This window comes from Capsicum annuum, chromosome 5, assembly GCF_002878395.1.
Source record: "Capsicum annuum cultivar UCD-10X-F1 chromosome 5, UCD10Xv1.1, whole genome shotgun sequence".
NCBI classification, from domain to species: domain Eukaryota; kingdom Viridiplantae; phylum Streptophyta; class Magnoliopsida; order Solanales; family Solanaceae; genus Capsicum; species Capsicum annuum.
Window position 1 is genome coordinate 1,108,735 of NC_061115.1, and position 12,456 is coordinate 1,121,190.

Sequence of the window (12,456 nt, forward strand, 5' to 3'; positions counted from 1 at the left end):
TAGTTGAGGTGTGTGCGAGCGGGCTTGGACACCGTGGGTATAAAAGAAATATTTGTGTATATATATATATGTGCGTGATTTACTTTTGAGCTGGAAAAGATAGATGGGGTGCTAAACTGCTATATTTTTTAATTTTGATAAACGTGGTATTTGGTCTAGCTGTCCTGCACCTCGACTGATTCCACGAGATACTTTACACCTCCCACAAACAATAGGTACCAAGTCCATCCACCTAGGTTAGGACAGATGATGTCTGGATGAGGGGACCTTGACTAATTCCACGAGATACTCGGCACCTCCCACCAACACCATGTACAACTAACTCTGTCCATCCAGGCTAGGACAAATAGTGTTTGGACTAGCTGTCCCGCACCTCAACTAATTCCATGACATACCTGCCACACTAGCTGTTGCGACCAGCTAAGTCTGTTCACCAGCTGAGAAGGAGAAATTGCAAGTGTGGCAGTGCTTGGTTTTAATTTCCCATAAGTTTGAAAGAATTTTTGTATGACGCACAACAACATGTGACCTCTTAATTCACTGTCGCGACTACCTAAAATGACTTCTTATAGGTGCTAAATCATCTCCTTAAATTTGCTTGTAGGAGCAACTTCTTCAGTCACTTCACAATTATTTCACGTGCTAGTGTATTTTCTGCTATAGATATCTTTCTCTTTATCTCTGTCAATTTAGTTATCTAAAGAGCTTAGCAACAGGTTGATTCTACCAACAATTTCCCACTGGAATGTGTCATCAGGAGGGTTTTTAGAAGTACACGAGGAGATGAATGTCTATTACTCTGCCCTGTTGATATGTAAGTGAGGTTTGTAGTTATGATTTTGATGTCTTTCCTTTTTCTGATGTTACATTAAATCGGTCTATTTGTCTCTGCAGGCCTGTTCAAATCTTAAAGAGCAGAAATGTCGAGGGGTGGGCTGCTGTATGTCTGAACTAAACTTGAATTTCTGTTGTGTTTGTGGAAACTGGAAACATGCTAGAGCGAATCTTGTTTTACTGTCTCATTTCTTCTTAACAAATGATCAGTTATCAAATGGATTTAGGCCCAATGCCCATATCTTAATAGTGTATCAGAGCCAGACTACTCAATATACATTGTTGTGTTTCTCAACGTTGGGTCCCCATAATCCACGCTTCGGTTGAGTCCGGAGCGTGTGATGGAGTGGTAAGTCCCACATTGGTTGGGGAAATGGGTTATGGTCTCCTTATATTGTCCCGGACAATCCCCGATGAGCTAGCTTTTGGGGTTGAGTTAAGCGAAAGGGCCATCTTCACCCAGATCAAAATTCTCCAGAAACTCTCTCTGTTCAAACAGTAACATAAGCTGGATACCTACCTTTGTTTGTTTGACTAAAAAATGTCTTTAGTGCTATTTCCGTTATCCACTGATGCCAATCTGTGGAAGAAGTCATAATGCCGAATGCACCGACCCGTTAAGAAATTAAAAAAATAGAATAAGGGGCACAAAAAGTTATTACATATTATACAATCGTATCATAATTATGAAGGTTATGAAGGTGTAGAGTCGAGTTTCCTGAAATTGAGTAGTAGTCTCCGCTCTCTTATTTTCTTTTGGTGTAAACAGAAAATTCCTTCTTGCGTAGAGGATTGGGTGGATTTCGTAGAGCTTCATATTTTGTAGAGTCTTGATCTTTTGATATAAGTTATAACCTCTGTATACGGCGGATTTGGTCATGTTTACGAATGAAAATACTTTTACTTGATCAAAAATAATAAAAATAATCATATCATAATTAATTTTTATTAATTTATATTACTGCTGTGTAGGTAAGCGATGAAGAAGTTGAAGCTATCCTACCCACTGCTGCCTATGCTCTAGCCAAGATACACATGCATCTCGTGTACAGTGGGTACAATCTCTAGAACTTTGATTTTCATGTCTGCCTTATCCCTGAATCTCTTTTATGTGTTCTGATATCGTCTAGCTATTTTGTATCAGGTTCTGTTACACAGCACGAGGAGGATTTTGCTACACAGAGGATGACATATTTGAATTTAGAACAGGCAAGGTTCTTGTCTTCATGAAGCTGCGTGTTACTGCCGTTAAAATTGTTACTACCTCCGGTCCAATTTAAATGTTAAAGCCTTTCAAATTTGGTCCAAAATAAGTGTCACGGTAGGAAACCAAGAAGGTGTTATTTTTTTGTCTTTCAAATCTTCCCCTACTTTAGCAAATGATTCCAAAAGTCTTAGGAGAGATGAAGAGTAATTTGATGATATCTGAAGGGTAACTTAGTTAAATGACCTTATCGTTAATGCTATTATATGGTTTTCTTAGTGTGCGTGTCAAAAACTGTAAAACAATATTAAAATGAACCGGAGGGTATTGCTAGCTGTTCCGGCCTTTTCTGTCTTAATTGTTATAATGCAATGTATTATCCATGCTAGATACTTTCTTTTTCTATGCTAAATCAATCCTAAAATTTATTTCCTTTTGTCCGTTCATTAGTCGTATATTCAGATTGAATGTGAAGCATGACTTAACACAAATGAAAGATGTCATTATTAGTTGCTGATGCAACTTTAACGTGCACTCATGATGATTATTTTTCTTAGTGATTGACTTTGCACTATTATTTAGTGATTTAGATGCCAATGTTAACCTTAAGCTGTGTGATACTCCTACAAGATAGAATCAGATAAAGGGAACAAGAGTGTCGCTGCTCACAGATAATTCACATGTTACTGTAGCTCAAAGAACAGTTCATACAGCGATTATTAAAATTTGGATCTGATTTATTAGCTTTTCTTTTAGCTATTAGTTTACTAGTTGGTTTAGAACTAAGGTCATTATATTCTCTTTTGATTTGGTATCCTTTGTAACAATGCTTTGTAGTCTTAACTTAGATGAGGATTTTCTTTTTTTGGTTCTTATACAAGCTGAGATGTTTGCGATAACATTATATAACTTATTCTCGCTTATGAAGTTTGCCTTTGGCTTTTAAGATTTAGGGAAAGACTTGAGGCCTGAGGGTCTATCGATCAACAATCCTCTATAGATGTTTCTTGAGATAGTTCATTATATGCTTGCATAGGTGGCACAATTATGCCTTGTCCTTGTGAAGATTTGGTTTTTTATATCGTTAGGGAATTGTGGACTTTCACCTGATCATTCTTTTTAATTCTTATCTGGATATGTCATGTGATCATCGGTCATAGTTAGAATGACGCTTGTTTGTTTATGGCCATAATGTATCTTTTGTAGTTCATAACATTTTATCTGGATAATATCCATCAGAATTCAATTGTTTCTAAAAGTTGTTGCACTTTTTCAGATGGTGAGGACGTAGATGGCTTGCCAAGTGAAGGCATAGAAATTACATGCTTCCACATGGTAAATTATCAGTTATCCATTGTATTAAACGATCATTATTAAGCTGGGATAATAATTGAAAAATAATGCGTTTTCTTGGTGTTACTTATGTACTTCAACTTGTGGACAGTAGTTAGGTGTGCTTTTGGGGGTGGCCTTGCTAGTAGTGTAGGACTTTTCTTAGAGGATGGAGTCTCTAGTTAGGTGGGTTGGGGGAGGTGGGTGCTTGCGGTTTGATAGTGTATCGTACTACTTTATGGGTGCCTTATTTCTGTTATTTCATCTTATCTCATGTTTTATTACGACCTTATTTACTGTCTCTGTGTCTTGAGCCGGGGGTCTATCGGAAACAACCTCTCTACCTAACTAGAACCATGTTAAGGGGCGTTAAAGGTTAGAACATGTTTTTTGCTTTCTGTAAGATTGCCATGTTGTAGGTACTTTCTGCCAAGTCAGTTCTGATTGTTGTCGTCGTCACTATTCGTAATTTGTAATGAATTCCTATAACAGCTCAAAAGCTGTCTTTTTTGGGTACTGCTTCCCTTATAAATTGATATGTTTACTTCACTATCGTATTCTTTTCCGTGAATTTGATTTGTTGTACTTGAGTCGAGGGTCTTTCAGAAACAACCTCTCTACCTCCACGAGGAAGGGGTAAGGTGTGCGTACACTCAACCCTCCGCAGACCGCATTTGTGGGATTACACAGGGTTGCCTTAGTATCATCTCATGTATCTTATAATGTCGATTTCCTCTCTACAGGATGGTTCGCACTATATGATTTATACACCTTCGGACCCGCTTCTATTTGTTGCATCTAAGGTAAAGAGTCACCTCTCATTTGTATATAGGAAGATTGTTCATCTATAATTCTAAAAGCTAATTCATCTTTGTTCTCGCACCTATGCTTTACTGTTTTCACCTTCTGTTATTTCCACTTGTTTTAATTTCGATAATTTTCATGTTATTTACTTTGTGTAACTTATTATTGCAGGACAAAGATGGTCTATTGCAGATCGCTGACGATGTAAGCATTGAAATTTCCCTCATAGCCTGTTTATCCCTTTTCAATAGCAATTTGTTGCTAGTGTCTTTTTCCCCTTGTTGCGTATTGTACATATATGAGTTATTTTATTTTGCGCTTCATCACACACTGATAAAAACCCGTTAGCTCCAACAAAAAGTTCTATCTACAAGCAGTTGTGAAATGAAGGAGAATCGTTGTTAAAATAATAGAAGTGTAGGGAAGATGTGGGTCACATTTTGTCTGGGTTGTCAGTTAGAGGTTCTTACAGCGCTCATTCAATCGAGCAACATTCTGTTCTTCTGAAGGGGAGCGTTGGAGTAACTGGTAAAGTTGTTGCTATGTGACCAGGAGGTCACGGGTTCAAGCCGTGGAAAGAGTCTCCTGTAGAAACTCCGGGCAAGGCTGTCTATGGTGAGCCCTTGTGGTTCGGCCTTTCCCTAGACCCCGCGTACAGAGGGAACTTTAGTGCACCGGGCTACCCTTTTTTTAACTTGTTAAGGAGAGGAAAAGAGAAGCTAAGGTGGTGGGTGGGCGGCGGGAAACATTAGGTTTCTATTCAACAATTGTACAAAGGAGAGGTGGTGAAGACCACCACTCTAGAGTAGAATCTAACCTGATTGTGAGCGGAAAGGTGAAAGAATGGTTGTAAAGGACGACATCCAAAAAGAACAACAACAACAAACCCAGTGTATTCCCACAAAGTGGAGTCTGGGGAGGGTAAGCCGCTACCTTCGAAGAAGTAGAGAGGCTGTTTCTGATGACATCCAAAAAGAAACAGTTCTAAATAGTTGAGAACTGTTCTGCAGATATAGCACCGGAACCTGATGATGTCACACTAATTTTATTCCACGATGTTGGGACAAATCGAGAATACAAGCTTACCTTGAATAAACTCTCTTATTCATCAGAAAACACCAAAGATTACAGACTTGTTTAGTCTAGTACGAAACATATTAAGATTATTATTGCTCTGATAGATTAAAGGTGGTACTAGTCAAGGCGTGTCAACCTGTATACAAATCCACACATGCTTTATTGAAGAAAGGCCCCATGGGACAAACACTAGTCACGGTTATATTGCATCTGAGCGATTTCGCGTACAGTTGCTGTTTCTTGATTGTTTACTTCTCTGTTGTTAGCTTTGATTTTTCCAGTTTAGGGTACTCTGTTACAATGTCTCTCTACTTTCCTGCAACAGGAACTCTTGGAAGATCCGGCCATCATCAGCGCGATCGATGAGGAAACTGAATTTAACGCCTTAGTGGTACATGTATTGTACTTTGGTATAACATATACACAAATTTTCAGCTACTGAATGTTCTAATTGTGATATCTCAATTTGCAGGAAGAAGAGGCTGCACTTCTTGAATCATTACTGGGGGAAAGATAATCATTCTGAATTGCTTTGGTTTTTTGACATTTTGCAATTTCTCTTTGTATTCTATTTACAATAGACCCTTGTCGTCTGGTCCGGCCCTTCCCCGGACCCCACTCGTAGCGGGAGCTTCAATATTCTTCATATTGTATTTGATTAGTGTACAGTGTCTAGTCATTAGTCTGTTAAATGACCAATGTTAACTTTATCATTTACGAGTTCAATCGAACCCAATATTTTGATATGAAACATGGATATATATGGAAAAAGTTACAATAATTTAGACATATATTACATGCTCATGTGTGGCATCATGTAGCGATGGGAAATAACATAATCTATCCAAACGTTGTATTCATCAGGACAATACAGTGCAATATGATACAATACATCATGAAACGATACGTATCAACCATCCAAACAGTGTAAGAGTTGAAACATGATGTTGGATGTGAAGTTCTTCTATAATGCACAATTTTGTAACCTTTTTAAGATTGGGAAGGTCTTAATGATTGCATCAAATGGTTCAGGAGCAAAACAACAACATACTCAATGTAATTCCACAAAATGGGGTCCGGAAAGGATGGTGTGTATGCGGATCTTACCCCTACCTTGTAAAACAACATACTCAATGTAATCCCACAAAAGGGGATCCAGAAAGGATGGTGTGTACGCGGACCTTACCCCTACCTCATGGAGGTAGAGAGGTTGTTTCCAAAAGACCCTCGGCTACGCGCAAAACATTGCACAGCAAACAATAACACAATGTAAGGAGACCTCTACATTTCTTGGCAAATTGAATAACAAATCAAAACTTTAGAAAGAGTTTTGCCTCAACATTTTGCTTGCTTATCTACAGTTAGGCACAGGTATAAACCTACAACCACCAAATATTAACACTATATATAGACAACATTTTGGCATTTACAAATGAAATCCGAAGCCATCGAGGTTGCCGCACCTGAAGAACAACCTTGCAGACACATCTAAGAGCTTCAAATAGTAAGTAAACCTCCAATCAGCAGAAGCAATCCCTGCGGAAAAGAACCAAGAAATTAAGGTTAAGACGTTCAGCCAAGTTAACACTACCATCGTTGACAAGTTAATAACTTCTAGCCCGGACACATTGATGTTCTGAGAATGGAAATGGAAGAAGCAAATTTGCTCTTTCTTATATATTTGGAATCAATTTGAGAGACCAAACCACTCGAACAAAGTTATATTAGGGTAATGCAACTTCTTGACCGACGAGCTTCAATATGAACTTCGAGAAAAGCATGCAAAGCGCACTATAACCTAACTCAATGAAGGTGACTGCCGGGCTACAACAGAGGAGGATCCAAAATTTAAGATTTATGGGTTCATTCTTTAAGGTTCTTACCGTTGAACCAACTGTATTTTTGAAGTCACAGGTTCAACAACAACAACAACGAACCCAGTATAGTCCCATAAGTGGGGTATGGGAAGGAGAGGGTAGACCGTATGCAGACCTTACCCCTACCTCGAGGAGGTAGAGAGGTCGTTTCCGGAAGACCCACGGTGTGGGTCACGAGCATCATATCAGCTAAATGGGTTCATATCTACAATTTGTTGAAAAAAGGTTAAAAAGATAAATAAATTATGATCTGCGTCGAAAGTACTAGGTTCATATGAATCCGACACGGATACTCTGCATCCGCCTCTAGGGTACAGGATGATTTAAGGAACAAGAAGATATAGTAATTATGTCTTAAAAACCTATTTTGCCTAGCATGTTTCGATATCCAAAAAGTGCAGAAACAATTTACATTCTCTAGCACATTCCCTGGAGTGGTGGAATGAGTATATACCTTAGCAGCCACAAGGCAGAGTGTAGAAACTGGTTCTCACAAAGCTTCACTTGAAGAACGTAAAAAGTCTGGCGTTAATTAGGTAGCTGTGCAAAAGTCCCACCATTCGGGCTACAACCCCCGACCATCATCTTCTCATAAATGGCATACGCGCCATCTGGATCACCGGACTTGCTGTACCCTCTAATAAGAGCATTATATGTAAAAACGTCAGGTTCAAAACCTTGTTGCTGAAGTTCTTCATACATTTTTCCAGCCTCTTCCAACATTCCAGCAATTCCAAGATTGAGTATCAAGGTATTATAGGTATAAAGATTCGGGGTGATTCCTTTGCTTTTCATCTCATCAAGAAGATACAGTGCTTCCTTCATTTTACGGGACTTCCCAAGACCGTTGATCATAAGGTTGTAAGAAATCAAATCAGGATCAAGACCAGCTGATTTCAGTTCCTCAAAGTAGTTTAGAGCATCGTCCACCTTCCCCGAAGAGCATAGGCAATCTACAAGAATGGTGTACGTCTTTAAATCCGGTCTAACTCCTTCTTTATTCATTCTGTTGAAGAGATCACACGCGGATTTCAGATCACCTGCTTTCCCGAACCCATTTATGAGAATGTTGTAGATAGCAGAATTAGGTCTGCATCCATATTCCACCATTTCATCAAAAAGGTCCTTTGCTTTGTCGAAATTTTTAACCTTAAAAAGCCCATTTATGAGAGGACCATATGTACAAGGCGTAGGTGTAAAGCCTAAACTAACAAGATCATAGTAAAAATCTATTGCTCTCTCTACTTCATTAGACTTCACCAAACCCGAAATGAGAATATTGTAAGTTATTGCGATCGGCTTACATCCTCTGTGGAGCATCTCCTCATACAACTCAAAAAGTTCATCAACCTTCCCGGACTTTCCAAGTTCATCAAGAAACAAATTATAGGTATAAACATCTGGAGCACAACCGGCATTTTTCATTTCCTTGAAAAGATGCCATGCCAATTCTTTAAGATGATGAACATTCAGAAGTCCTTCAACCAAAGGATAATATGATCTTAGTGTTGGGTGAATTCCGAATTTGTTCTTGAACTTTACAAAAAGATCATGAGCATCAAGGGCTTTCTTTTGCTTGCAAAGAACTCTAATAACAGGTACTATTATTAAGTCATTTCTGCAAATACGATACGATGCCAGTTTTTCGGCAAAAGAAATGGAATGATCTATTTCAGCTTCACCCAAAATACCTTCCATCAGTTGCAGCCAAAAGGATCTATCCGACCTATTCAAAGCCTGGTTAACAAAACCATCCACAATCTTAACAGCATCGTCAACTAAGCCATCTTTCACAAGAATAGGTAGAAGACCATATACTGTTACACAGTCGGGATACATTTTCTTCTTCATCTGATGGTATAGCAAAAATGCTTCGGTTACCCTTTTTTCTTTAGCCAACCCAAAGATTACAGTGTTATAACTGAAAACATCCGGAAAGCAATTTGGTCCCGTCATTTGGTAAAGCAACGTCAAGGCTGTAGCAACCTCACCGTTCTTGCAAAGAGTATCTAAAAGTGTATTGTAAGTGATTGTGTTTGGAGCACACCCGTGAAGAGCCATGCTATCCAGTAACTCATAGGCCTCTCGGATCTTTCCTTCTTTACCTAATCCAGCCAGTAAAGTGTTGTAGGTCACAACGGAAGGAGTCAGTTTCATATCCTTCAATCTGTAAAACATTGCCCACGCTTCACTAGCCCGACCATCCTTATAAAGTATGTCAATCAATGAATTGACTACAATCACATCAGGATCACAACCACTTTCTAGCATCTCGGAGAGTAACTTAATAGCTTCATCAATTTTCCCTGCATTACTATAGCATTTCATCATCATGTTGTAGGTGATTGAATTTGGAACATATCCACTCTCTTTAATTCCATCAAATATACTTTTCGCCTCTCCAAGCCTTCCCATTTCTGCTATACTGTACAAAGATGCATTGCAAGCTACAATGTTAGGCACGATTCCATGAGCTTTCATCTTCTCAAATGTTTCAAGTGCTTTATCAGGCTCACCAGATTTCCCGTAGTAGTCAATAAACAGGATATACGTGTAAGCTGTGACCTCAACTCCAAGAGATTTCATGCTATCAAACAGCTCCAACGCTTCATTAACCTTGTTCTTTCTTAGCAGGCCCCTGATCAATGAATTATAAGTATGAAGATTCGGTAAGATCCCTTTTTCCTTCATTACATCTAATGTAGAAAATGCTTCAGTGATGTTACCTACTTTGCACAAAGCATCAACAAGTATGGTAAAAGAGACGACATCCGGCTTATAACCATCAGCCTCCATCCTGTCCAAGAAGTCCCTTACGGAGTCCAAGTCCTTACGATCACTAAGCCTATCTAGCAAAGTGATGTAAGTCACCCGATCAGGTTTATGGCGCCCAGCTTTCATCTTGAAAAAGACTTCTTTAGCAATATCTACCTTTCCAGCAATGCAAAGAGAATCAATGAGGACGGTGTAAGTAACAACATCCGGAGCACAACCTTCATCATCCATTCTCTTTAATATAGCACAAGCATCATCAATCTTTCCAGCCCTTCCGAGCACTCTAATGCAAATGGTATAAGTATAAATATTCGGTCTTAATCCCAAACCATCCATCTCACCTAACAATCTCATGACCGTTTCAGTATCCCTTCTTTTACCACACGCAACCATTAACGCAGAGTATGTTTTAAGGCTCGGCTTAAGCTTTTCCGAAATCATCCTCCTATAAACCTTTAAACCTTCCTGCCAAAACCCTGCTTGAAGAATCAAATGTATCAACCCGTTGTACGAGTAAGCATTCAACACGAACCCTGCTTTCTTCATCCTTTCAAGAGCAAACGGAGCTTCACGTATTCCTCCCCTTATATGAAGACCCTTAAATATAATCAAATAAGTATCCAAATTCCTATAAACTATCTGTTTTTGCATCAAATCAAACACTACCGCCATATCATTCACCCTATCAAGAACCCTCAAATACTCCAACATGTAATTACAAATTTCCGTAGTATGCACAACCATAGGCATCTCTGCTACGGATTTAAACAAAGCTAAAGCTTCAGTTGGTTCCGAAATCGACCTCAAGTCCCTCAACACTCCCTCAGCAGATATGCCACTTCTACATTTACCATTCACTAACACAACATCATTTGAACATTTCACCACAAATCTTGAAAACCCCACATTTCTTTTCCTAATTTCCTTACAATTCACCACACACACACAAGAGCAAAAACTCAAGTCCCTATCCAACACAACATCATTTGAACATTTCATCACAAATCTTGAAGACCCCACATCTTTTTTCCTAATTTTCTCACAATTCACCACAACATCATTGGAACATTTCATCACAAATTTTGAAGACCCCACATTCTTTTTCCTAATTTTCTCACAATTCATCACAGACCCCTCAGATAAAAAGTTCAAGTCTTTACCTAACACAACATCATTTGAACATTTCATCAAAAATCTTGAAGACCCCACATTTCCCCCCTTAATTTTCTCACAATTCATCACAACCCCACATGAGGAAATCACAAATCTTGAAGACCCCACATTTTTTTTCCTAATTATATCACAATTTATCACACCCCCACATGAGGAAAAATTCAATCTCCCTCTAACTGAACACCCATTACTACTACTAGTAGATTGTCTAGTGTCAGTTACAGATACACAGTTAAAATTATTGCAGCAAATTGGTGAGGAACTAAGTATAATTACACCCATATGGACAAAAAAGAAAGTGAATTTATACTAGTAAAACATGCAAAAACTTACATTAGAACAAGCTGAATAAGTTTTATATAAGAAATGTATAATCAAGATTGCCTTTTTATGCTGCATAAGTTGAAAAAGATTGGTTTTTTATGCTGAATAAGTTAAGCAGAAGTGAGGGGTGGGGTTGAATTTCAGTGAAGATGAGGAAGAGGAAGATATTTTAGAGCAATTTATGGGATGAAATTTTGTGCAATTTTTGCTTGGAATTTTTTGGGCAAATGAGTGGGGAAAAGAAAAGGTGAACAAAGAAAAATCAAATTAAATTTCATAAAAATAAATATACAAAAACTTATTTATAATTTAAATTTTAAAATAACAATAATAATATATTTTATATACAATGTAATTTTATAAATCTGAGTATGAGAGAGATAGGAAATACATAAATTTTACTTTTATCTACGTGCATATTAAAGGATAAAAAACTACGCGATAACAAGATAATACTCTAGTATTAAAAGACTAGAGGTGCATGGCCGTGTTAGTACGGGCTCAACACTATAAATATTTTTTAGCATAAAAATTTGATATTGATGAGATACAAAAATAAATGTACATTGATTTAATTAAATTTTATTAATTCTGATATATAAATGACTTATAATAATTAATTAGGGATAATATAGTAAAAAATATTATTAATTCTAATGCATAAATGACTTATAATAATTAATTAAGGGTAATACAGTAAATCACAAAGCAATTAGGGGTAATAGAGGCAGACATGCCATCTATTTTTTTACTTAAATATTATTAATTTTTAATACATAAATGATTTATAATAATTAATTAGAGATGACATAGTAAAATCACGGTTAAAGAAGTTGAAACAAACGTCATAAATATCTATTTTTTAAATTAAATATTATTCATTCTAATATATAAATGACTTATAATAATTAATTAGGGGTAATATGGTAAAAAAATATTATTAATTTTAATATATAAACGACTTATAATAATTAATCAGGGGTAATATAGTAAATCACGGAGCAATTACGGGTAATATAGGCAGACATGTCATCTATTTTTTTAATTAAATATTAT

The 12,456-nt window shown here is 37.4% G+C and overlaps 2 protein-coding genes across 2 annotated transcripts; one reads left to right on the top strand and one right to left on the bottom strand.

Annotated features, from left to right (window-relative positions):
* Positions 1 to 716: 716 nt before the first annotated feature.
* On the top strand, positions 717 to 6,002 carry LOC107870048 (the record flags this gene model as incomplete). The annotated part of the gene is given in 9 exon segments (XM_016716442.2): positions 717 to 814; positions 895 to 940; positions 1,807 to 1,889; positions 1,979 to 2,043; positions 3,315 to 3,373; positions 4,114 to 4,173; positions 4,346 to 4,378; positions 5,577 to 5,642; positions 5,724 to 6,002. Coding segments are annotated over 9 exon segments (555 nt in total), but the record flags the coding sequence as incomplete, so codon positions are not given.
* A 509-nt stretch (positions 6,003 to 6,511) lies between these two features.
* On the bottom strand, positions 6,512 to 11,672 carry LOC107870047 (pentatricopeptide repeat-containing protein At4g31850, chloroplastic). The gene is made up of 2 exons (XM_016716441.2): positions 7,583 to 11,672; positions 6,512 to 6,787 (listed from the first exon to the last, which is right to left on the bottom strand). The coding sequence occupies exon 1, from the start codon at positions 11,356 to 11,358 to the stop codon at positions 7,657 to 7,659; it is 3,702 nt and encodes a 1,233-aa protein (XP_016571927.2). The 5' UTR covers positions 11,359 to 11,672; the 3' UTR covers positions 6,512 to 6,787; positions 7,583 to 7,656.
* Positions 11,673 to 12,456: the final 784 nt, after the last annotated feature.

Excerpts from the sequence above, each read along its gene's own strand:
- LOC107870047 (XM_016716441.2), bottom strand. The coding sequence starts at position 11,358 with ATGGGTGTAATTATACTTAGTTCCTCACCAATTTGCTGCAATAATTTT.